This window comes from Camelus ferus, chromosome 22 (assembly GCF_009834535.1).
Source record: "Camelus ferus isolate YT-003-E chromosome 22, BCGSAC_Cfer_1.0, whole genome shotgun sequence".
Taxonomy (NCBI): Eukaryota; Metazoa; Chordata; class Mammalia; order Artiodactyla; family Camelidae; genus Camelus; species Camelus ferus.
Genome location: NC_045717.1, coordinates 3,677,587 through 3,703,487, shown reverse-complemented (window position 1 = coordinate 3,703,487; position 25,901 = coordinate 3,677,587). Strand labels below are relative to the sequence as shown.

Here is a 25,901-nt window from a genome sequence, read left to right as displayed (position 1 = left end):
TATTCAAGAACTTTCGGAACCTATTGTCAGGAGTTTTTGGAAACATCATGGCTGGAATAAAACATCAATCAACCCATATTTGGGAACAGCCACCATTTCCTAATACACGTTCAGGCATACTGGAGATGACGGGAAAATGGTTAAGGAGCAGGTGAAATCTGCCGAGTGACATTCGGGAACTTCCCCAGTTTGGAGCATTCGGGCTCTCTCTAAGTTTGGCAGATTTGTCGGTCGCATAAATCCTAAGGGCGACTTCGTACAGACAGTTCCTCGACGATTTCCGGAAGTGCTCGGGTTAGGCCCGAGAGTGCTGCCCTCTGGCGGCGAGAACTGTCACCAACCCCTGGCCCGCAGGCCGAGCCCGCACGCCCAAACGCAGCTGCACGCCGCCGGCAGCCGTTCAGACCGGATGTGGTTGCCGCTGAGGTCACTTCCGGCGGGTGACGGTGCGGACGGGTCAGAAGCGTAGAGGCGGCGGCAAGATGGCGGCGCCTGAGGAGCGGGATCTAACCCAGGAGCAGACAGAGAAGCTGCTGCAGTTTCAGGTAGCAGCGAGTACTCGGTGCAGCGGATGCCGCCGCAGGCTAGGGAGTGGGTCCCTAGAGGAGCCCAGAACCTTGCTCAGATTGGGCGCGAGATTCTTCTCAGACCAGCAGTCGGCCCCCTCCCCCCCAGACGCCAACTGCCCTGCTGCCCCCGGCCCCGAGCCTGTGTGGGTCCCCGGCCTCCCAGCAGTGGCTGCGGCCAGACCCGCTTCCCCTCTCTCCCCTCAGCGGGTCAGCTTCTCCGGTTTCCCTTTGCGGCGCCCGTCCTCACCCGTCCTTTCCAGCCTGGTTACCGGTCGGACCCTCTGCACCCCACGATTCTGGATCTCCTGAGATGCTTAACCCCCACCGCGGAGTGGGCCTCGTTTCGGGCCTCTGGAAAACCTCGTACCAGCCTCCAGTGCCATTTCCACAAACATTTACTGAGGGCCTCTTGGGGTGCTAGGTCCTGTGCTGGGCGCTCTGGGTCGGGGGCGGCGGTGTGCAGGTCTGGCCCCCGCCCTGAAGGTGTAGGAGGACACCTCGTAAGCAAACAGTGCAGCATTATTAATGTCATCAGTGGCTTCTGACGGGGTTTACTACCCCGGGCTTATTCCTGGACTCACGTGCTTGACTCTGCTTGCGGAGGGTGGTAACTTGCTCTGTCTCCTTTTAGTGGCTGTTTGGGTTAAGAACTTCTGGCACTTACCTCTGAGCTAGAGAATCTCAGTGGAAGAGGAGACATAGGTAACTTCGGCTCTTTGTTACCCTAATGGATACCAGTTTCCTTATTTCTAAAACACGTATCTTAAAAGTATTTATCCCCTAAGGATGTTCTGGCAATCAGATGAGTTTATGGATGGCTAGGGCTTTGTAAACTGTAAACTGCTCTCAAACAGTATTGCTACTATTAAACATTATTTAACTTGGGATAGAATTAAAGTTAGTAGTACACTTATTTCCTGATATAAAATGTGCTAAATATTCATTAATTCCACAATATTTACTAAGAACCTTAGCGGTCAGGCAATAGCAATAAATGTTGTAAGTTCTTTGCTAGAACGCTTAGCATGCATTATCACATTTAATACAACAGTCCTGTGAGATTCATACTGTTCCAGTCCCTATTTTACAGATGCGGGATGTGAGGCGTAAGTAACGTGCTTAAGTTTCGAAGCTACTAAGTGGTGGTGTCAGATTTAAAACCAGGTCCATCTTTCCAGAACCTTTCCTGAGCTCTTGATGTGTGTGCTGTACAACCTGTGCGAGTGTCAGTGTACAACTGAGATTGAAATGCAAACACTCTAATATTAAGTCTTTTTTTTTTTTGGCACGGCCTCACTTTTCTGTAATTTCCTTGATTAGGTTTCACTGCGGTTAATTTTCAAGTGTTTTGTCTCTTAAATTGAGCAGTGGGTTGGAAGTGTATAAATGGGAAAATACTGCCATAGTAGTAGGTGACATTTGACTGGAATTTTGAGTAGGGAAATTGATGACACAGCACATTAGAATCAGAGTGAATAAAGAGTAGGCAACTAGCTTCCACTTCCTGGTGGACCACTAATTTCAGGGTTTTAACTGGCAGATCATTTTACATTTTACAACTCATGAGGGATAAGCCTGCATGCTGTTTTAAGTGTAGTGAGGTGATGTGAGTTGTAAGTCCTGAAGTACTTAGTCTGGTCCTGGAAGAACATGAATGTGTGGTAGCATTTCTCAGGTAAAGTGCATAGGAACCTCCATTTTTGTCTTCATTGGGTATCTCTATCAGTAAGAGGTGAGTAGCAGGTTAAAGTTGTATTAAGATTGCACTGTGAAATTGGTTTTAATAAAGCAAATGGATTTCACCATTTGTGTGTTCTTTAAGCACCCATGCTGCTTGGATCAGATTCATCTTCGGAGAAATTTAATAAATGCCAAGCATTATACCATGTATTTGATTGTCAAGCGTTATACTAGGTATTTGATGTATATTAACTCTTTTAAACCTCTTCATTACACTGTAAGGTGTTAACCCCAATTCAATTTATTAATGAAGAAACAGGTTCTGAAAGGTCAAATAACTTGCTCAAGTGGTAAGTGGCAGAGATTTAGAAATCCATAGCTGTAACCATCTTGTCTATAACCTAATGGAGAAGTGAGGTACATACATAAATAATGAGTATTCTGCAGTGTATTAGCGCTCACAGTGTAATAAACACAGTGGTATAAACAACATGCTGTGGGAATTTAGGGAGTGGTAGGCATATTGATGGGGGTGGGAGCAGGGAAGAAGGATGGCTTAGTAGATACCATTAAGTTTCTACCGTGCCTTAGGCGTGGGGCTAGATAGTTTATAACCAGTATGCTTAATCCTCACAGTAGCCTTGTAAAGTGCCACAGGTGGTGGGCCTGCTCCTAAGTGAGGAAACATGTCTACTGAAGTATTTGCTCAAGGTTGTTAAGCTATTAAGTAGTGGGGATGAAATTAGAAATCTACTGAGTCTGGATCTGGACTTCAAGGCTGGGCTCTTTCCACTGAAGATTGCTACTTTGAAGGAGGAATGGAATTTCAGTAGGTGGTGGGCTGGAAGATGTTCAAAGCAGAGGAATAGGTCGAGCAAGGTATGGATGTGAAATAGTGTGGAGTGTGTGTTGTGATGGACTTAGAGAATTGGAGGTGGAAAACAAGACTGGAAAGGTAAACTAGAGCCAGATTTTGGAGTGCACAGTGCACAGTGGTTTAAACTTTAAGCTGTAGGCATAGGGAGCCATCAAAGGTCTTTTCAGCTGGAGAGTGAAATAACGCTAGACTGACAGTATGGAGTGTGTGCTTGGAATCTCCACAGGGGTCAGGACAGAGCAGGGTGACACTGCTAGGAGTCAGTTCTCAGTATGTTGTTTCATTTGATACATTGAAGTTAGCAAAAGTAAGTATTCTAGACATCTCAGCTTTCCTCTGTTTAAATTTTTGTGACGTTGATTTGGTTGGAACTCGTTAAATTGTATTTACCAGGCTTCTAAGTCCATTTGATGTCTTTAAAGATTTTTCTACTTTTTCTTTTCTCCTGTTAATTTTGGTACCTGTTGCATGTGAATAACTAATGCAGATACTTGTTTTAGACTGCTGCAGATGGGAAATGGGTTTTAAGAGGAGCGAATACAAGTATATGGGGAAGGTCACTTTTGTCGAATTCATTTTCCCAAATTTCCAAATATAACACTTGGAAAAGGATGGCATGGACAAAGAGAGAAGGGATTAAAGGAGCTATGCATGACCAATAGAGGAAGAAACCATTTTTTTCTGCTTGTATGGGGGTAAGAAATTTGAGATTTGAAGGTGTGTTTGTTTTCAGTGTTGTTGAAACACTTGCTGAGCATTTACTTTGTCCTAAGTTCTCTAGATCCATTGTATCTTTGAATCCCTCCCAATAAACACATGGTGTAGGTTGTAGTATTGGTGAGTAAACTAGAATCAGGAGAGAACTTACCCAGGGTTAGTGATGAGCTTAGATTTGAATCCAGAACTCTGAATCCTCTTTACTACCACCTAACACTGTCTCTCTGGCTCTCGGTGTTGATTTGTTCTCAGCTACAGGTAAGTGAGTAGAGCCAGTAGAAATAGTATGGGGCACTTGTAAGAAAGAGAACACAGCAAAGGAAGTCCAGAAGTGTGGTTCTAATCCTGGACATCATCACTAATGTTAATTCTCTTAATCTCCTCTACATGAAGATGGACTTTTTAAGGAGAAGGGAAGAAGAATCCCCCAAAGTGGGAATGAACAAGAAGGACCGTTCTCTCACTTCCATACCCACAGGTATGAGAGAGAAGAATGGTAGAGAGGGTTTCAGGGGAGTATCTTCAGGGACAAGCTAAGCTTCAGTTAGGACGTGAGGGGGAAGGAAGTGTTCAGGGAAGTTCATAATCTAGGAGATATTGCTGATATAGGAGGGCTTTTAATTCTGTAGAACAGACTCCTAAAAATGTGCTGTTTCTGGGTCAAAACAGTGTACTTTGTATACTTTAATAGCTACTGCTAGACTACTTTCCAGGGAGTTTTGGCAGCTCACACTCCCACCAAGAGGATGTGAAAGGACCTGTTTCCCCACATCCTTGCCAGAATTGGATGGTATCTTTTCAGGTGTTGTCAATCTGATTACATTTTCAGAGTTCTCATTTTAATTTGCATTTCTAGAGGTAGTGGTGGTTGTAGTTTTCGATTTCTCAATTTCGCTTTGCAATCAGTTGAGTTTGAATAGCTAATACAAACACTTGTTTCAAGCTATTTCAAATGGGAGAGTGAGGGATTGGCTTATCAGCCTCTGTTTTTAAAAAAAATAAAGAAATAATGCAGGTATATGGAATGTTTGCTTTCTGGCCAAGTTGGTTGCAGAATAAAAAGTGCTGATTTTAAGACTGAATCCCATTGTTCCATAAACTGCTGATTACAGGTGAGATTGAGCTCCTTTTGGCTATTTATGGTTAGTTATAAATTGCCTGTCTATCCTTTGTTCATTTTCTGTTGGATTATTTGATGTTTTCTTATCAATTTGTAGGAGTTCTTTATGTATACCAATCACATACAGCAAATATTTTCTTCCATGATTTCTTTTATCTTTGTTATCTTTTCACTTACATTTGTTTAAATTGTTATGTCATCAAATTGGCTTTTTTTTTTCCTGACTTTTGGATTTTCAGTTTTGGCTGAGAATGCTCTCTACTTTATGAAATTATGTAAATGTTCTCATTTGTTTTCTTCAAAATATTTTATGGATTTCTTTTTAAAATCAGATTGTGGCATTTAATACTTCGTGTGTATAAGAACCCAACTTCACTTTTCCCATTTTTCCAGAAGAGGCCATAGGTTAGCTAAATAGTCCATCCTGTTCCCCACTGATTTGAATAGTCCTCTTTATTGTGCATATTCTGTTTTTGGTAGCCCATCTACTAGTAGCATTACTGAATTAATAATAATAGCTTTGTACCAAATTTTAATATCTGATAGGACAGAACTCCTTCCCTATTTTTTCTTTTTTATCCTTTTTTGAAAAGTTATTGATAATTCTTACAAGTTCTTTCATATACATTTAAAAATCATTTTGTGCAGTTATGGGATTTTTGGATTTGCATAAAAATAGTGTATTAATTTGGGACAGGTTGAAATTCAGGAACATGTCCATTTCTTTATTCAGATGTCACATGTCCTTTAAAATATTTTTTGTAACTTCTAGTATTTTGTATGTTCCTTATTAAACTTATTCCTCGGTATTTTGTAGTTTTGGACACCCTATGAATGGGATATCTCTATTTCTAAATGATTACTAATAGAAATGCTGTTGAATTTTGTACATTTATTTTGATTTTTTTCTATCTAGTTTCTTGTATTTTTTGGTAATTACTAATTTTCTAGTTCTGTCTCTTGGGCTCTTTTTAATAATTTTATTGAGGTATAATTCACATACCATAAATTGACCCTTTTAAAGTATGCAATTTAGTGGGGTTTAGTGTATTTACAAAGTTGTACAACCATTACCACTGTTTATTTCCAGAGCATTTTCAACACCTTAGAAAGAAAACCATGCTCATTAGCTCACCATTCTCTCCTCCTAACCCCTGGCAACCACTAATCTATATTCTGTCTCTATAGGTTTTGCCAATTCTGGACTATTGATATGAATGGAATCATACACAGCCTTTTGTGCCTGGCGTCTTTTCACTGAGCATAATGTTTTCCAGGTTCATCCATGCTGTAGCATGTGTCAGTACTTCATTCCTTTTTATGGCCAATAATGTTTCATTGTGTGGATAAACCATCATCAGTTGTTGGCCATTTGTATTGTTTCCACTTTTCAGCTGTTAATATTAATGCTGCTGTGAACATTTGTATACCAATTTTTGTATGGACGTGTTTTCATTTCTCCTAGGAGTAGAATTGCTGGGTCACATGGTAACTCTGTTTAACTTTTTGAGAAATTGCAAAACTTTTTCCAAAGGAGTTACACCATTTTCCCTACTGGTAGTGTGTGAAGTTTCCCGTTTCTCCACATCCTCACCAACAGTTGTTAATCATCCATCCTTGAAACCATCCTACTAAGTGTGCAGTGTTACCTCGTTTTGATTTGCATTTTCCTAATGACTGAAATGATGTTGAACATCTTTTCATATGCGTGTTGGCCATTTGTGTATCTTCTTTTGGAGATAAAAATTCAAATCCTTGGTCCATTTTTTAAAAATTGAGGTGTAGTTCATTTATGATATTGTGTTAATTTCAGGTGTACAGCAAAGTGATTCAGTTATATATTTTTTTCTGGTTATTTTCCATGATAGGTTATTACAAGATTAAATACAGTTCTCTGTGCTATGCAGTAAATCCTTGTTGCTTATCTATTTTATGTATAGTAGTTTGTATCTATTAATCTCTTATTCCTAATTTATCCCTCCGCTTCTTTCCCCTTTGGTAACCATGAGTTTCTTTTCTATGTCTTTGAGTCTGTTTCTGTTTTTATATAGATATATTTGTATTATTTTTTAGATTCCACATATAAGTGATAATCATTTAATATTTGTCTTTCTTCATCTGTCTTACATCACTTAGTATGATAGTCTCTAGGTCCATCCATATTGCTGCAAATGACAATATTTCATTCTTTTTATGGCTCAGTCATGTTCCATTTTGTGTGTGTGTATAACATCTTTTTTATTGACATACAGTTGATGTACAATATTATATAAGCTACAGGTGTGCATATAGTGATTCACAATTTTTAAAGGTTATGCTCCATTTATAGTTATTATAAAATATTGGCTGTATTCCTTGTGTAGTACAATATATCCTTTTAGCTTATTTTATACATAATAGTTTGTATCTCTTAATCTTCTATCTGTATATTGCACCCCACCTTCCCTCTCCAATGGTAACCACTAGTTTGTTCTCTGTATTTGTGAGTCTGTTTCTTTTTTTATCCTACTAGTTTGTTGCATTTTTTAGATCCCACGTATAAGTGATATCTTACAATATTTGTCTTTCTCTGTCTGACTGATTTCACTTTGTATAATACCTTCCAAATCCATCCATGTTGGTTTAAATGGCAAATTTTCATAATTTTTATGGCTGAATAGTGCTCTATTTTACACACACACACACACACACACACACACACACACACACACCTTCTTGATCCATTCATCAGTTCATGGACACTTAGGTTGCTTCCATATCTTGGCAATTATAAATAATGCTGCTATGAACATTGGGGTTCATGTATCTTTTCGAATTAGTGGTGTTTTTTTTGTTTTGTTTTGTTTTAGTTTTTGTCTTTTCTTTTTGGATATATACCCAGGAGTGGAATTGCTGAGTCGTATGGTAGTTCTGTTTTTAGTTTTTTGAGAAACCTCCATACTGTTTTCCACAGTGGCTGCACCAAATTACATTCCCACCAGCAATATAGGAGAGTTCCGAAACTTCTCCACATCCTTGCCGTGATTTGTTATTTGTGTTCTTTTTAATGATAGCCGTACTGAGAGATGTGAGGTGATACTTCACTGTGGGTTTGATTTGCATTTCTCTAATAATTAGTGATGTGATGATCTTTTCATGCCTGTTGGCCCATCTGTATGTTTTCTTTGGAGAAATGTCTATTTAAGACTTCTTACTTTTTGACTGGGTTGGGGTTTTTTGTTGTTGTTTGGTTTTTTTTTTGTTGGGTTTTTTTGATAGAGTTGTATGAACTATTTGTATATTTGGAATATTAACACCTTGTCAGTTGCATCATTTGTAAATATTTTCTACCATTCTGTAGATTGCCTTTTCGTTTTGCTGATGGTTTCCTTTGCTGTGCAAAAGCTTTTAAGTTTGATTAGGTCCCATTTGTTTATTTTTGCTTTTATTTCTTTTGCCTTGGGAGACTAATCTGCTGTGATTTATGTCCAAGATTTATGTCCAATGTTTTGCCTATGTTCTCTTCTAGTTTTATAGTATCATGTCTTATATTTAGCTCTTTAAACCATTTTGAATTTATTTTTGTATGTGGTGTGAGGGGATGGTCTGATGTCATTGATTTACATGTAGCTATCCAGCTTTCCTAACTCTTGTTGAAGAGACTGCCTTTTCTCTGTTATATATTCTTGCCTCCTTTGTCATAGATTAATTCACTGTGGGTGTGGAGGTTTATTTCTGTCCTTTGCCCATTTTTTAATTGGGCTCTTTGTCTTTTGTTGTTGGGTTGTTAGGGTTCTTTGTAAATCCTGAATACAGGTTCTTTATCAGATATATCATTGGCAAAAATATTCTCCCATTCTGTGGGTTGTCTTTCATTTAATGGTGTCTTTTGAAGTTTTTTAATTTTGTGAAGTCCAGTTTACTTATTTTATCTTTTGTTGTTTGTGCTTTGGTCATATCTAAGAAAACCGTGGTCTAATCCAGGGTTACAGAGATTTACACCTGTTTTCTTTTAAGACTTTTGCAGTTTTAGCTCTTTCATATAAGGCCTGATTTATTTTTAGTTAATGGGTGTGAGGAAGGGGTCTGACTTCATTCTTTTGCATGTGGATATCCAGTTTCCCAAGCACCATTTCTGGAAAAGAGTACTCTTTATCTATTGAATAATCTTGAAACCCTCGTTGAAAATCAATTGACCATAACTAAGGGTTTATTTCTGGACTCATTTCTAGTCCATTGATCTGTATCTATCCTTACGCTGGTACTACACTGTCTTGACTATTGGAGTTGGGTGACAAGTGTGAAATCAAGGAGTGTGACTCCTCCAACTTTGTTCTGGATCCCTTTCAATTCCAAATAAATTTTAGGATCATCTTAGCAGTTTCTGCAAAAATGGCAGCTAGGACTTTGATAGGGATTACTGTTAACTCTGTAGATCAGTATGCGGAACATTGCCATCTTAACAATATTAAATCTTCCAGTCCATGTGGGAAGTCTTTCCATTTGTTTAAGTCATCTTTAGTTTCTCTCAATGATGTAGTTTTTTGTGCACATATCTTGCACTTCTTTTATTAAATTTGTTTCTCCTTGTTTTTTTTTCTTTTTGATGGTACTAGAAAGGAAATGTTTTCTTAATTTTATTTTCAGATTTTTCATTACTAGTATATAGAAATATAACTTGTATATTGGTCTTCTGTTTTATAGCCTGGTTGAACTCATTAATTCTCTATTAGCTTTTTTTGTAGGTTTCTTAGTTTTTCTGTATACATGATTATGTCATCTGTGAATAGATAACTTTTTTTCTTCCTAGTTTCCAATCTGGATGTCCCCCCACTCTTTTTTTTTCCCCTTCTTGCTTAATTATTTTATTTTAGTACAGGGTTGAATAGATATGGCAAGAATAAACATCCTATCTTGTTCCTAATCTTAGGGGATTCAGTCTTTGACCATTATTATGTTAGCTGTGAGTGTTTCTCAGATCAGGGTGAGGGAGCTCCCTTCTAGTCCCAGTTACATTTTTATCATGAAAGGGTATCTTGGGTTCTTAAAAGGATTATATGAGACCATGCATGTGAAGTCCCTGTTAAATACTAGGACTTTATCAAAAAAGGGGCAGTCTTGGAGAATGTTCAACTGTATGCATATTCTCTTACCTTTCTCTGTATTTTTCCAGAGAATATTTAATAAAGGGTAGAATTGAGAATTTGTAAAAATATTATCCTTTTTTAAAGTTGCAATTTAGAAGGTAAATACTTAGCAAGTACCCTAATATATACTTGAAGGAGCGCAAGTCCTCTTCATAAAGGGTACATATAGAAAAGGTTTTACATACAGACGACTAGTCTGATATTTTTCAAATATACAGACTTACCCCTGTGATCTTGGGATTAAAAGTGTTAACAATTAAGCTTTGTAGAGTTTTTTCACTTGAAAATTCAAATTTAGCTTACAGTTTTAGTAGCCTTAGAGATAACATTTTCCATAAACTTAATATTAATATGTTACATTTCATTAGCTTTTACCTAGCTGTTTTACATACAAAATGATGACATTCTAATTCTTTCTTCCCGTCTTTATTTGTTAGTAGGGATTCCTTTATAAAGATACATGTTTCTTCACCTCTTCAGTTACACTGAATAATAGTATGTATAATAAAGGCAGGATAAATAAACATTGATTCTTTCAGTTATTTCTTAGTTTTTAAATAATGATTTCCTAGCATTCTCCAAAAGTAACCAATGAGGGTTTTTTAATTTGAATTTTAAATTTTTAAAGTTTACAGTAAACTCCTGAATGTAGGCATATTTGCTGTATTACATTTCATTGCCATTGTGCTTGTTAAGTCTTAGATTGTGCCATCTTTGACTCTTTTTCCTAAAGACTTACCATAGTGCCATGGCCCCAGTAGACTTTGGTAGCTTTTTTAGTTGTTTGACATTATGTTTGACTCATCTTGTGCATTTTCTGCCTAGATCTAGAATCAGCCATTTCTCTAAGAAACTTTGTTTCTTTTTGGTAAGAAATGATATTTAGATGCCACAGGTCTGGGTGCTGAGTGCTCATTGCTTTTGGGTTGGTCTAGAACTTTTTAGTTAATAGAACTAGGAAATACATGTAATATATAACACGGACATATATTTGTATTGTTTCATGATAAAACAATCTGATACTTCAAATTCAAATTCAGGACTACCAGTTCAAATTTGGCACCTCATTTTACCCCTCTGCTTTCTCCATGCCAAAAAATTTGGTTCTTAATGAGACTAACATAATTATTCATTTGCATTATTACATAATCACCACTTAACTTTCCCCAAATAATAATACACATACTAGTAACAACAATGTGATTATTTTAAACAATTTAAGTCTTTTTATTGCAGAACATATATAGTCAATTAACTGTGCTTTAAAGTCATGTGGGACAGTTTGACTTGGCATAGTTATGCTACATTTGACTTTTGCTTCTGATATTTAGGAATTGTTGCTGCAGCTTTATTTTTTTGAATTTTGTTTTATAAAATAGCTACATGATTCCAAAGTCAGATCTACATGTAAAATATATTTAAAGAAATCTAACTTATTCCTTTCCCTTTTACCCTGTTCCTTGCCTACCCCTACAGATAAGCTTAGAATTAAAAAAAAAAAAACCTTTTAAAGTATAAGTAATATTTTTAAAAAGATAAATGGCAAGGTATGTTACACACGTTTCTCCAGCTGACTTTTATACCTAATATCGCCTGGTGATCACTGCATAGCAATATGGGTAATTATTTCTCTCGTATTTATAGCTATGTCATACTCTATTGTATGGATATACCATAATTTAGCCCCTTATTGATGGATATTTGGGTTATTTCTCATCTTTTGACTGTAGTAAATAATACAATAAGTAGCCTTGTGTACCAACTTTTTATTTTTTGTCAGTGTGTCTTTGGGATAGATTCCTAGAATGATTTCAGGGTAAAAGGGTTAAATGCTTATATACATATATGCACATGAGTATGTAATGTCGTTAGATACTGCCAAACTTTCCTCCATGAGGTTTGTACCATTTTGTATTCTAGAATTTATGAGGCTCCAGCAACCTCACCAACAGAGTGTGTTTCAAAGTCAGTATAGTTTTAATTTACTTTTTTCTTATGAGTAAGGTTGATCAACTTTCCATATATTTAAAAGGCCGTTTGAGTTTATTTTTCTACGAATTGTCCACTTTTTCTTACTCACTTTTCTAACAAATTGTCCTTTTTCTTCTGTATTAAAAAAAATTTTTTTATATATTAGGAATATTAATCTTTTGTCTTTGAAATAAGTTCCAAATGTCATTCCATATCATTCCCAGGTCTTTCACTTTGCATATGTTGTTTTTTAACTTTTTATGCAGTCAAAATTTTATTTATATAATACAAAATCTTTTCCATTATTGCTTATGACTGGTTGTGGTTAAAGTCTTGCCCCACATTCAGGTAACAGAAGAATTCACTTGTGTTTTCTTCTAATATTTGTATGATTGGACTCTTAAAACTCAACCATAAAGAAACAACTCAGTTAAAAAGTGGGTAAAAGATCTGAACAGATATCTCACCAAAGAAGATATTCAGAAGGTGGTAAATAAACATGAAAAGATGCTTATCATCAAATGTCATTAGGGAATTGCAAATTAAAAGAACAATGAGATAGCGCCACTCACCTATTCGAATGGCTAAAATCTGAAACACGAAATGCTGACAAGGGTATGGAACAACAGAAATTCATTCATCACTGGAGAGAATATAAAATATAGTACAGCCACTTTGGAGTAGTTAGACAGTTTCTTACAAAGGTAAACGTAGTCTTATTATATGACCCAGCATATCATGCCTCTAGATATTTACTTTAGTGAAATGAAAACTTACGTCCACACCTGCACACAAATGATTATGGCAGCCTTATTCACAATTGCCAAAAATTTGGAAGCAACCAAGATGTGCTTCAGTATATTAAACAAACTGCGGTACATCCATACAATAGAATATTATTCAGTAAAAAAGAAATGATTTATCAAGCGATGAGAAGACATTGGAAGAACCTTAGATGAATATTGCTAAGTGAAAGAAACTAGTCCAAAAAGGCTACATACTGTGATTCCAACTATATGACATTCTGGAAAAGACAAAACTATAGAGATTATAAAGATCAGTGGTTGCCAGGGATGGGGTTTAGAAAGGAGGGAAGAATAGATGGAGCACAGGGGATTTTTAGGGCAGTGGAGCTATTCTTTATGGCACTATGATGATAGATACATGACATTATATATTTGGCAAGACCCATAGAATGTACAGCACAAAGAATGAAACCCAGTGTAAACTATGGACTTTAGTTAATAATAATGTACAGCTAAAACTAATGTATACAGCATTGCTAGATGTTAGTGATGGGGAAGCTGGCGGTCAGGGAGGGAGTATATGGGAATTCTCCATAGTTTGTATTCAACATAAAACTGTTCTAAGAAATAAGATCAAGGGAAGGGGAAAATAGCTCAGTGGTAGAGCACATGCTTAGCATGCATGAGGTCCTGGGTTCAATCCCCAGTACCTCTGTTAAACAAATAAAAATATACTCTTAAAAATATTTTTTAAAAAGAAATAAGGTCTATTAATTTTTTTTAAACTGTGTTTTCCTCATTGCTTTGAGATGTCTGTCAATACTTAATTTCTGTACGCATTTGGGTTTCTCGATTTTCTTTTCTGTTCCATTGGTCTTTATATATACGTATATACTATTCATAATTATAGACTCTTAAATTTTAATCTTGCAGGCTTGTCTCCCTTGTTGCTCTTTTTCAGAGTTTTCCCAGATTTTCTTGCTTATTTGCTTTTCCAAAAGAATTTTATACTCAACTTCTCAAAACTGAAATTTTAATAAATTTGTCAGTGAATTTGAGGGGATGTGATTGACATATTTATGTTGTTGAATATTCTTTTTCAAGAACATGGTTATGTTGTCTTAGAAGCTTTTTTATATACATCTTTGTGTAACAGTTACAGGCATTTGTGATCAAGTTGGTTCAATTTTGGGGTTATCCAGAATGGGCTGGGCATCAGTGTTTGTTTATGCATTCCTAAGTGTTTTAAGGAATAACATTTGTGTAATTGGCAGAGTAGTATAAATGCAAATTACTCAGTAGAGGATTATCTGTACTGCAGATACTCTTTTAGAAGCATATCTTCGAGGTGGATATTGATAAAGATTAATTTTGTCAATTTTCTTTTGGGCCATTTGAGGCTCATTTGACATATTTAGGAAATCTTACTGGCCATTTCTCCAATATTATATTTTTCTTTAAAATGAATTGCAACACTATAGTAAATTAATAAAATTGAAGATTTGATGTTAACTGCTTCTAGTTGTGTGTGTGTTTTATGAGAGTGCCAGAGATGATAAATAGCAAAATCACTAAACACTGAGGTGCCTGTTAGCTTTAGATTTTCAACCAAGGAAATTGTGAAAATTTTCTGTTTCCTGGACTATATTTAGAAAAGAAAATGTTTTCATGCTAAATATCTGGGGAATTTTTTTTCAGTATTTATACATGTATATATGTATTAGTGCTTATAAATTCCTATTGGAGTTAAATAAAAGTCAAAAAAAATCCACTGCTCTCAATTAATCCTCCACTCTCTGCATTGTCTACCCTAGTTCACACTTCATTTCCCCATTGGACTATTTCAATAACTGTACTGGTGCCCCTAATGAGAGCCTCTCTCTTCAATTTAGCCTTCCTACTTTTTCCAGAATAAACTTTCTAGCAAGGATTTGATTGTGTCATTGTGTTAAGATTTTTCATTTGCTCTGTACTGATTAGAGCAGCATGCAGTCTTCTCTTTGCATCTCATGATATGGCTCATACTTCACCATCCAACTCCATAATTTCACCTTTTCTATTGTTTCCAGTGATGTTTTAAATTTCCCTTAACATGAAGTTCTTTCTCATGCCTCTGTGCCTCCATACATACTCCTTTCTTGCCCTGAAACACCTCCTTTCACTAGTTTGCAGCTCAGAATTGTATCTTCCCTAGTCCCCCAAAGACTCTTCGATTTGTTTACTACTGGTGTATGGTCAGTCATTATCATAATAATTTAATTATTTACATGTCTTTTTACTCCACAAAGTTGTGGGGAATCAGGTCTGTGATTTCTGTGTGGTGCTTGCTGCATGAGGCTCAGTTCATGTTTGTTGAGTGAATTTAATAACTCACTAGGAATCTCACTTAGCCAGAGGGGCTTTGTTGTGATGTTTTTCTTGATGCTTGTTAGTGTCTCTCTTTGCTAAAACAATTCTAGCAGCTTTTAGTATCTCATTTTTAGGACAAAGGGAAAAACAAAAATTCCAGTTAACCACATTCTCATCTTTGCAGCATGGTATAGAGGAGAGAGCTCCATATTAGGAATTGCACCATTTGAGATCTTGACACTTAATCAGTCCTTCTAGACCTCAGTTTCCATACTTGCATAGTGACTCTAATATATCTCATTTTACAGAATGTTGTAAGAATGGATAAGAAAGCACATAATACAGTGCTTGGCTTATAGAGGGTTAATAAATTGAATCTAAATCCTAGAATACTTTATAATGTCAAATTTTGATTGAAAATTTATTTAACTAAATTTAAAAGTAAATTAACATTTTGTGACTTGATATTAGATTATATGTATATTCACATATACATACATAGACACATCGTATGCATGTCAAATTTTAGAAATATGATTTCAAGCTATTTTGGAACATACGTAATAGCAGGTGTTGACCTCCAGGGTAAGGAGAGAAGATTCAAATTACTGTAGTCAAAAATGAAAATGGAGACATTATTACCAATTCTGCAGAAATAAAAAATTATTAGAAGAGAGTACTATGAACAATTGCCAACAAGTTGGATAACCCAGAGAAGGTGTACACATTCTTAGGAAAGTAAAACCTCTCAAGACATTTTGAATCACAAAGAAATAGAAAATCTGAGAAGACCTGTAACTGTAAGATTGAATCTGTAATAAAAAATCTCCCATCAAAAAAAAAGCCTTGGACGTGATAGCTTCACCGATGAATTTTACCAAACATTTAAAGAACTAATTCTAGTCCTTCTCCAACTTTTTCAGAAAGTTGGAAAGGAGAGAACACTTTCTAACTCGTTTTATGAGTCCAGCATTACCCTGATACCCAGATACCACAAGAAAACTATAGACCAGTTATGAAGTTAAATTTTCTTTTCCTTTTAATTAAAGGCAGGATTTTGCAAAGCCTTTAAAAGGTGTATTGGGAATTTCCAAAAGGGGAATTTGATATGTAGCATTTTCCAGTCTTATTTGACACCAAATCCTTTGTCCAGAGAACAAATCTCTACCTATTAATTGTTAACCCTGGCCATAAATAAAAGTTTTTTATACATCTATGAGCTCTTATTTAGCTACCAGTAGGTACAGTGAAGAAAGGAGAGACCAGGAACAAGACCTCATGCTCTGTGACTTGGGGAAGCTTGTTCACTTCACTAAGCCCCAGTTTCCTTTTGTGCAAAAAGAAGTTGAAATATTGTCCTCAATTTATCTTTATGTGAAAATTTAAAACGTTTTAAAAAGATATCTTATTCTCAATTGAACAAAAGTTTTGTTGAAATTTTCCAAATTGAGGATTTATGGAAAACTTCTTGTTTTCTAACATGAATTAATTAAATAATAGTGGGAGGCAGTATAGCACAGGAGACAACCTGGACTTCAGAGGTAGTTATTCCAGGTTTCAGTCTCAACTCCACCACGTATCATTATTCTTAGACAAGGATATTCTTAGACAAGGTACATGATCTTGAATCCATAGGTTTCTCAATGATGAAAATGAGGGCTTTATTACTTACGGTGCTTATTGCATAGTAATAGGTGCTTAGTAAATGGAAACTGCTGGTATTTAATTTGGTGAATTAGTAATTAAATAATGATCTAGGTTTATGAGCTTTAATTACAGATCAGAGCCTAGGTATGATCACTTCACTTCCTGGAGGGACTTCAAATTCCATTTCTCCTGCCACTCCCAGAGGGCATACTGCTTATTGCATAAAGCAAAGCTGTTTGTGTGGTTGGAAGGGGAGAACAAAGATCTCTGCTTTTTGCCAGGTTTGTCTCCGGGAATAACTGAAAGCAAAAGTTGAAACATGCATCCTCAACAAGCTAGAGCCAACAAGCTGAGTGGGATTTACAGAGTAGATTTCAGCTGAGATTTCACACTGACCTCCCCTCCTACGGTGTCTGTTAGTATAAACAGCTAAGGTGTGGGAAGAGAAACATTTCTTAGGTAAGCACCCATGATTACTGTGGAGTGATTAACTCTAGTTACCCAATCCCTATCCATATAATTGAATGAGACATCTGGTTAAAACATTGTTTGTGATGACTTCCTTGAGTCATACTTAAGCAAGAGAGAGATCAGGGGTCACAGTATTTTGGAATTAGGTCACCGCGTGGTGTTGATAGCCTCTTACCTTCTGCCTTGGGAGAGAAGGAAGTTAGACGAAGGCTGGCGTAGAAGAAGGATATAGAATAGCTCACACACTTTTCCTCCAATCTATCCTGTTCATTTTGCTAGAGATTGATCAGGGTTCGGGGTATTTTTTTGCCCTAAAGATAAATACTGCCCTTCTACTAATGCTGTCAGTCAGTTACACTTTTGTGTAAATTGTTGTAACTAAATGTGGTATTATGCTAAGTCCTTGGGAGGACAATTCATGCAAGAGGAGTTAGCTCTAAGGGGAGGAGTAAGCAGGGAAAGATCATCTTAGAGTAAGGGATATCTCAGTAAGACAGACTTGGATGGATGGCCCAAAAGGGGATTTGCAGGAGACCTTGGCCCTGAGAGATTAGAGGGAGCAGGAGGTCCCAGAGTTAACCTTTCTATACATCAAAGCTGTTTTGTCCAATGCCATCTTAAGTCACCTCAAATGTCTGTGGATCTAAATGTAAACTAGAGTTCTAGCAAGGCAGTTAGGAGAGAGTGCAGATTTAGCTAACCTTTACTGAGCACTTGTCGTATGCCTGAATTAGTGTGGAGTGCCCTCCACACAATTCTTGAAGAATCTTGGTATTCTTAGCTGATAATGGGCATGATGGCAGTATCTGTCTCATAGGATTGCTGAGGAAAATGCAGTGAAGATGGCTAGCGTGGTTCTCACACAAAGTAGGAATAAATGAGTGATGACAAGAAACATGCTTAAAAACTAGAGAGGGATACAGAAACCAAAGTTGACCATTACCATGGGGGCAGGATCCATTCTTACATTTTCTACTGTATGCTAAGTGAGGCTCTGCACTGGGTCTTGGGGATAGAGAGATAAGAGTGCTCTTCTCAAAAGAAAGTTCCTTTTTTTTTAAATTTTTTGGGGTGGGGGTAATTAGATTTAAAAGAAAGTTCCTTTTAAAAGAGAATTACAGCCTGTTGAGTTCTAAAGAAATTAGTTTGGGAGGAACTTGAAACCGGTGACTGAGGTTATTAAATACAACATTCTGTCTACTTCCCTGTTTCACCTCTTCCGTAAGTGCTTATAGCAAAATGTTATTGCTAAGGAAAGAATTGGTAGCAAAGTTAATGCGGTGTCTCCGGCCAAAGCTGCCGTATTCTTTCTTTTTGAACAAAGCTAGCATTGCAAAACTTAATTGGTGCTGAAATGGCTATTGGCTTGAGACATTTAGCTTTTGACTCATGTTGAAAGCAGCCCTATTCAGTATAAAATGGAATAAGCCTTTTGAAGTGCATTTTAACAATATGTATCAAGAGCTTTAAAATATGCACATTCCTCTCAGGGAAATTTGAGACTGTGAAAAAAATGCATATTTCTTGGCCCATAATGTTAACTGGATCCTAAGAGGGGAAATCCTAAATACAGAGAAACCTGATAAACAGAAATGTTCATCAAAGTGCTGTTTTAATAGCAGAAAATCAGAAGCAGTTTTAACATCTATATGTATATTGTTTTAGCCAATTGGAATATTATATAACCATTAAAATGGTTATAAGACTAATGCATAAGGGACTCCTTGGTAGAATAAGTAAGAATGCTCAGATTTGTACATATATAGGAGAGAGGAATTTCAAGAAGAAGAGAAAATAGAGAAAGCTCCCCAAACCTTGACTGTATGCAGTGATGTGAAAGCTGGGGCTGGTTACAATGTGGAAGGAGTAAGGTGGAAAGATTGGTTCCCAAGCCACAAGCGAAAACACCAGAAGAGTCCTACAGACATCAAAGTGCAAAGGTGAATAGATTTTTCATAAGATGCTTACAGTCCAGAAAGGAGAAGCAAAGCCCATTAACCAGTCCGTGTGTGTGTGTGTGTGTGTGTGTGTGTGTGTGTGTGTTTGTGTGTTTGTGTATGTGTGTATATATATAAAGTTTGAAAGGGAAATTGGATCAAAACTCTAAATCCTCTTCTTAGAGTGTGGGTAACTAGAAGGAAATATACTAAAATGTTAAACAGTTGATAGTGGTTGTGACCACAAGGAAACTTCCCCCTTCCCTATCTTTCTCTAGTATTTAAACTTTCTTAACCTCACTTATACTAGGTTTTAAAAAGTATAAAACAGAGAAAACCTAGGTAGCCAACCCTTGTCCAGGTTTATGAGTGCAGCTGTTTTCAGACAATGAGTGCCAAGTGAGTCTGGCATGTTTTCCATTTGCCCCTGTGAGAGGTCACTGGCCATCCTGGGGCTAGCACTGAGGGCAGGGAATCTGTTCCCACACGACGCACTGAGCATCTTGATGGAGTAAATAAGTGCATTTATCTGTGTTTAGCAGTCTGTTTCCACTTTTTCTCCTAATCTTTGTAAACACTTTCCTTTACCAAAAATAAAATTTTCTCACTAAGATGGGCAAAATTATTTCAACAATTTACCTCATTCTTAGTAAATAACACTATCATCTCATTTACTTATGAATCAATCTTAATATTTCTCTTCCACTTGCACACATTATCCACTTTCTTCAGCTCTACCTTTACAGGATACCCCCAATCTATCCTCCTCCTCCCCTCTTCACTGCTACCATCTTATGCTGAACCACCATTCTCTTTCCCTTGGACTCCTTGCTGGTGTCTTGCTCTCTTTCATGCCCTCTACAATTAATTCCTCACACAGAAGCTAAAATAACTTGAAAAAAATCTACATATGGTCATGACACTTCTGCTGAACAGAATTAAATTAAGGCTCGGGTTAGTGATTTTCAACCCTGGCTCTACAGTAGAATCATCTAGAAGCTCCCTCCCTCCCAGGAAAAAGTTTACCTATGCCTAGACTGTACATTCAGATAATCTGATTAAATTGCTTTGAGGAGGGGAGGGCTCTAGTCACCTGTGGATTCCCCTCTGGTGCTTTGGATATGCAAGCAAGGCTGAGAAACTGCCCTAGATGAATGTTGTCTCCCCTGCCTACCCCTCAGACCTTATCTACCAACTTGCCAAGCTTGTTCTGTCTCAGGTGTGTCCCTCCTACCCCAGTTTTTTTTTTTTTTTCTTTTTGAGTAAACTTTTTTTATTTTAGAATAAATTTAGATTTACAGAAAACTTGCAGACGTAGTATACGGACTTCCCCATCGTCACTCGGTGCTCCCTGTTAACATCTTGCATGATTGGTTGGGCACTTTTGTCACAATCAGCCAATGTTATTGCACTGAAGTATTGACTAAAGCCATACTTTATTCAGATTTCTTTAGTTTTTACCTAATGTCCTTCTTCTGTTGCAGGATCTCACCTTGCATTTAGTGACTATTGGCTCCTCTTGGCTGTGACAGTTTCTAGGACTTTCCTTGTCTTTAATAACTTGACTGAGGAGCGCTGGTCATGTATTTCATGGATTGTCCCTCAATTGGGATTTGGCTAATGTTTTTCTCATGATTAGGCTGGAGTTAGGGGTCTGAGGACCAAGACCACAGGGTTGTAAAGTGCGTTTTCATTACATTTTATCAAGGGTGCCTACTGTCAACATGATTTATCACTATGATGTTGACCTTGGCTGGGTAGTGTTTGTCAGGTTTCTCCACTATGAAGTTAAATCTTTTTTCTTGCTTTTCCATACTGTACTCTTTGGAAGGAAGTCAATATGCACAGCCCATACCAAAGGAGTGAAGAATTATAATCCACCTCCTTGAAGGCAAAGTACCTATTTACATAATTACTTGGAATTCTGCTCAAGATGTTTGTCTGTTCTCCCCCGTTTATTTATTTATTTAATCGTGTATTTCTATCTGTCTGGACTCATGGATGTTTGTTTTGTTCTTTGGATTATAATCCAGTATTACTTCGTGTTGCTCAGATTGTACCAGCTTTGGCCACAGAGTTCTTTCAGTTGATTCTGATTCCTGTATCGCTTCGATGTACCCCCATCCTTGTGGGGTTTATGAGTGCTTCCTTTCTTTCTGGCACTGCAAGATGCTCCAGTGTTAGAACCCCAAATCTGGGCGATGTGTGTGCTTGCTGCTGGCGTGTGTGTTGATCCTAGGTGCTCTCAGCTGACAGAGCAAGGATGTGAATGTACTAAGCTAGCTAGTTTTGTATGCAACCATCTGTCTGTAATAAGTTTAAGCATGAGTTGACTCAAATGTCTTCAACTCCCATCCATTACCACATGGATTATTCTGGCCTTCTCCCCGTGACTGTAACTTCCCACTTCAACAATGAGAAAACTGGCTCCCATGATCTGTTTACTTAATTGTTCAAGTCCAGTATATTTATATAGATACAGTGGCTTCAGAATTAACACATACCCCCATGTAAGACCACTCTGTCAAATGAAGCGTCGTGCTTGTATGCGGTTCCTTTTGCCTTTAATCTTACGGACTCCACACTCATTTCCAGCTGCTTAGGTCAGCACCTTCCCCCCCACCCCTACTCCCTTCAGTGAGGTTGTTTCATATGTATTTTTTTGTCTCAGAGTTTTTGCATTTGTCCTTCTGCCTGGACATGTTTCCCCACGGTTAGACCTTTATCTTTCATCAGATCTCTGAAATGTTACCTCCTTGGAGGGACCTTCCTTGAGCACTCAGTCCTAAGGAATCCCCTAGCCTAAATTGTTTTCATTTATTTGCTCTGTGTGTGTGGCTTCTTTTGGTCTCCCTCTGGTAGGAAACAAATGTAATGAGAGCAGGGACTACATCTATGTCCTGGATGTCTAGAATACTGGCTCAGTGCGTATTTGTTGCTATATGAATCAATAGTCCTGTCCTAGACTATGGCTGGTGCTTGTCTTTAATATTCATCAGCAGTGGTTGAAAGCAGGCTTGTTCAGTTAGGCTTCCAGTTTACCCTGATTCACTACTTACAAAAGGATTTTGCTTGCAAATTAGGTTATTTCAGTATACTGAAGATGTGCAATTACCCTGATTATTCTGTCCTACAATGTTTATAACCCTTTTTTAAAAGTTATTTTAATTAGTGAATTACTCTCTCTAGTCCTGTGTACAATTGTACAGTATCTGGCTGTACATTAGAATCAGCTGAGAAGCTTTTTTAAAAAAACAAACCAACCCTGATTCTCTGGCTCCATCCCTGACTTATCGCCAGGAAGATTCTGCAAATTTGCATTTTTAACAGCTATCTTAGGATCTAGTAAAAATATTTGGAGTTTAAAAGTCTCAGGGCATTAATGTACAATGAGATTTGGTGAAAATGTCTGGAGGATTTCACTTTATAGCTATGATTGTTGAAGCTTATACTAAAACATCTTTTTACCTTGGACTAACTTTTTCTGCAACCTTTTTAGCCCTTACGATGTGCTAGGTATTGGGGAGCATTGTGTATAGATGAATCCCAGACATTGCGCTTAAGGAGTAGTAGAATGAATGTAAATAGTTGTGAAAGAAGGTAGAAAATAATAGGTACATGAGGGAGGTAGAAACATTTTTGGTATTTAAAGGCAGAGCGGTCATTCACACCCTGAGAAGGTAAAAATAAAATCCAGTTCTTAAAGAGAATGTACAGAGGGAAGGTGGAACCCTGGACATCCCTGTTCTCCGCAGGGGGCTGTAAGGAAGTCAGAAGTTAAAGGGGAAGCCTGTTACAAGCCAGAAGGCAATAGCCAAACTGGTAGGAGAGGCCTGGGAAGGTCAGGAACCAATATCCAGATTATCAGAGTTGTCGAAGCCAAGAGTCCTTACTAGAGCTTTAGAGTTCTTAGCAGAGCTTTCCAGTTGAAGTACTGAAAATTTTACAGTATTTTAAACATATAATTTTATTAGCGAAGTTTATGTACTATTTGTGAATTTTAAAAAAAGGCAATTGCATACCTAAAGAATGCAAACTTCAGTTTTTGTTTTGTTCTTTTAAGCTCTGGCTATTCAGTCCAAATTAAATCCCTCATGTTGCACATAAAGGAAGCTAAAATTCAGAGTTAAAATGTGTCTGGTCCATGATCACAGGATGCAGAACCAAAGAACCTCAGGCTCCTGACTCACAGGTGCCTGTTAACACGTTCTTGTCAGGTTGAGCTCAGTCTCTTTTTGCTGTTGGTTGCTGATTGTTAAGAGGAATTCTTTGAGGGCAGAGACTGTGTTGTATTCATCCCAAAACCCTGGACAGAGTAATACACAAAGCAGACAGTAACAATAGATGTGTGTTGCATGAAAGGATGGATGGATGGGTTTGGCTTTTGTATTTGACCTGGAAGGAAGGCTAGGATTTAGCTCTGTGGCAATCCTGGTCATTAGATGTACACGTGGACTGTTAGATTTGTTGAGTATTGGACACCTAAGGGGAAGTAGAAAATAATATAGAAAGCTAGGTTGGGGTCACATTATAGGAACACTTGAGTGCCAAACTAAGGATTCTGTATTTTATTATCCAGTCAACTGAAATGTTTTGAGCAGAGGAGTAACAGACACACACCCAGACACAAAAAGAGACTGGGGGCAGGGGAAGAGTTAGGAAGGAAAGAAATTTAATTTGACAGTTCACTCAAGATGTTATAAAAGCTTGATTAAAGGTGCTGGCTCTGGAAATGGAAATGTGGTTGTAGATATACAGAAAACAGACTTGATTACTGATGAAGCGTAGAGTTCAAGGGATAGAGCGCACTCAGAGATAAGGCTGCAGTTCCAGGTGTCATGTTTGCCTGTGTATTTTGGAGGGTGGTGGTGGTGGTAACACACATGGTGGTTTTAAATAGTGCTGATGCCACATCTAGGTGGAAATGTGGAATAGGCTCTTGGGAAAGTGCTGCTAAACTTGAGAAGAGATGGTGGGTCCGGAAATTAAATTAGGAGTTATTTGAGTAGAAAGGATCATTGAAGGCTGAGGATTAAATGAGATTGCCAGAAAAAGACAAAAACCAAGGGCACATCCGTAGGGAAACGCCTGCATTTAGAGGGAATGGAAGAAGAGGAGCCAGAGAAGGAGCTTTGGTCATAGACAAAGTGAAACTTGAGAACAGTACAAGGAGAACGGAGTAGGGAAAATTCTTACTGTAGGGAAACGTCTGAATTACAGGCCCTTTTTAATAAAAAGTTTTGTACAATTTATAGTATAAGCTAAATTATGTGGCAGTTGGTAAAATGATGTAAGTTAATGACCAGCCTTGCATTTTGCAAAAAAACCTGCATAATTATATCATTATGTATTATAAACAGAATAGATGGTTAGCATTAAAGAATATTTTGTTGGACCCAGAGGTTGAAGAAATCTTTTATTTTTAAACTTGAATTTGAGATAGCATTGCTTTTAATCAAGTAGTCTTCTTGATTGAAGTTTTGCAAGACAGGAAATTTTCATTTTGTTTCAATAGGAGTAATATCTATAATAACAGAGTGAATAAATTCTGAATAGTGAAGTTTGACCATGTTTGAACATCTGCCTTCAACACTTCTTAGTGTATTTTCCCAGCAGTATTTATAAGTATTCTCTTAGCAGTAAAAATATCCAGTAAGTACTGTCATTTTTTTCCCTAAGCAACTTTGTTCTTAACTTTCTTTTCAGGATCTGACTGGCATAGAATCTATGGATCAGTGTCGCCATACCTTGGAACAGCATAACTGGAACATAGAGGTATAGTAGGATTCATTCTGAGCTGCTTTCTTTTTCCCTGGTCTGATAACAGATCTCAAAGACATGTATTTTTTTTCACAGCATGAATCTCCTCTCAATAGATTTTTTTTTTAAATGTATGACTTTTTGGTCTTTAAAAATAAAATTTGTGCAAGATGAAGATTATAATCGAAGTTTATAACATCATAGAAGAGGTTGTGACCAAATCCCTTAATATAGTGTCCCTCCCTCTTTATTTTTTTCTTAATGGCCTTTGGAAAAAATACTGTTTTTTATGTTTGTTTTATAACCAGATACCATAATGTGAGCCTTCTTATTACCTATTTTATAATTTAGTTTTTGGATTTTCTAGGTAGTTGTGTCATGTGCAACTCAATGTTGTTTTTTTTTTCAGTATATGGGCCTTCTGTTTTACTTGATCATTGAATTGGCTAGAACTTCAGAACAATCTCAGTTAATAACTGTAGTAGCAAACGTCTTGTCCTTACTATAATGCCTCTAGTGTTTGATCATCAAGTGTGATGTTGGTCATTGTTTTGAGATAGAGCCTGCTAGAATATAAGTAACTTCCATGAGAGCAGAGGGTTTTGGTTTTTGTTTTGGGTTTTTTTGGTTTTGTTAACTGCTGTGCTCCCAGCATCTAAAATTGAGCCTGATACATCATAGGCTCTCAGGGGGTATCTGTTGACTGTTTTTCCATCCTGGTATAGTAATAGTTTTATATCAAGAGTGGATGTTGACATTTATCAAGGATCCCTTTTGATCTCTTTTTGAAATTCTGTTTTAGTTACGGTATATTATTTGAATAGGGTGCTGGATTTCTGAAAATATATTCCTAAGTGATACTTAGTTATGCAGCACTATTTTTGAGGAATTAAATTCTAGGGCCTGGCAGTATACCAGCAAACAAGACCAA

At 37.2% G+C, this 25,901-nt stretch overlaps 1 protein-coding gene across 1 annotated transcript in view; it reads left to right on the top strand.

The window, feature by feature from the left end:
• The first annotated feature begins 434 nt into the window (after positions 1–434).
• Positions 435–25,901, top strand: part of FAF2 (Fas associated factor family member 2) — a 47,336-nt gene continuing 21,869 nt past the window's right edge. The window contains exons 1-2 of the mRNA XM_006183900.3: positions 435–545; positions 24,917–24,985. Coding sequence (XP_006183962.2) covers positions 483–545; positions 24,917–24,985 — 132 coding nt within the window. The 5' untranslated portion in view covers positions 435–482. The remainder of the gene's footprint in view (positions 546–24,916; positions 24,986–25,901) is intronic.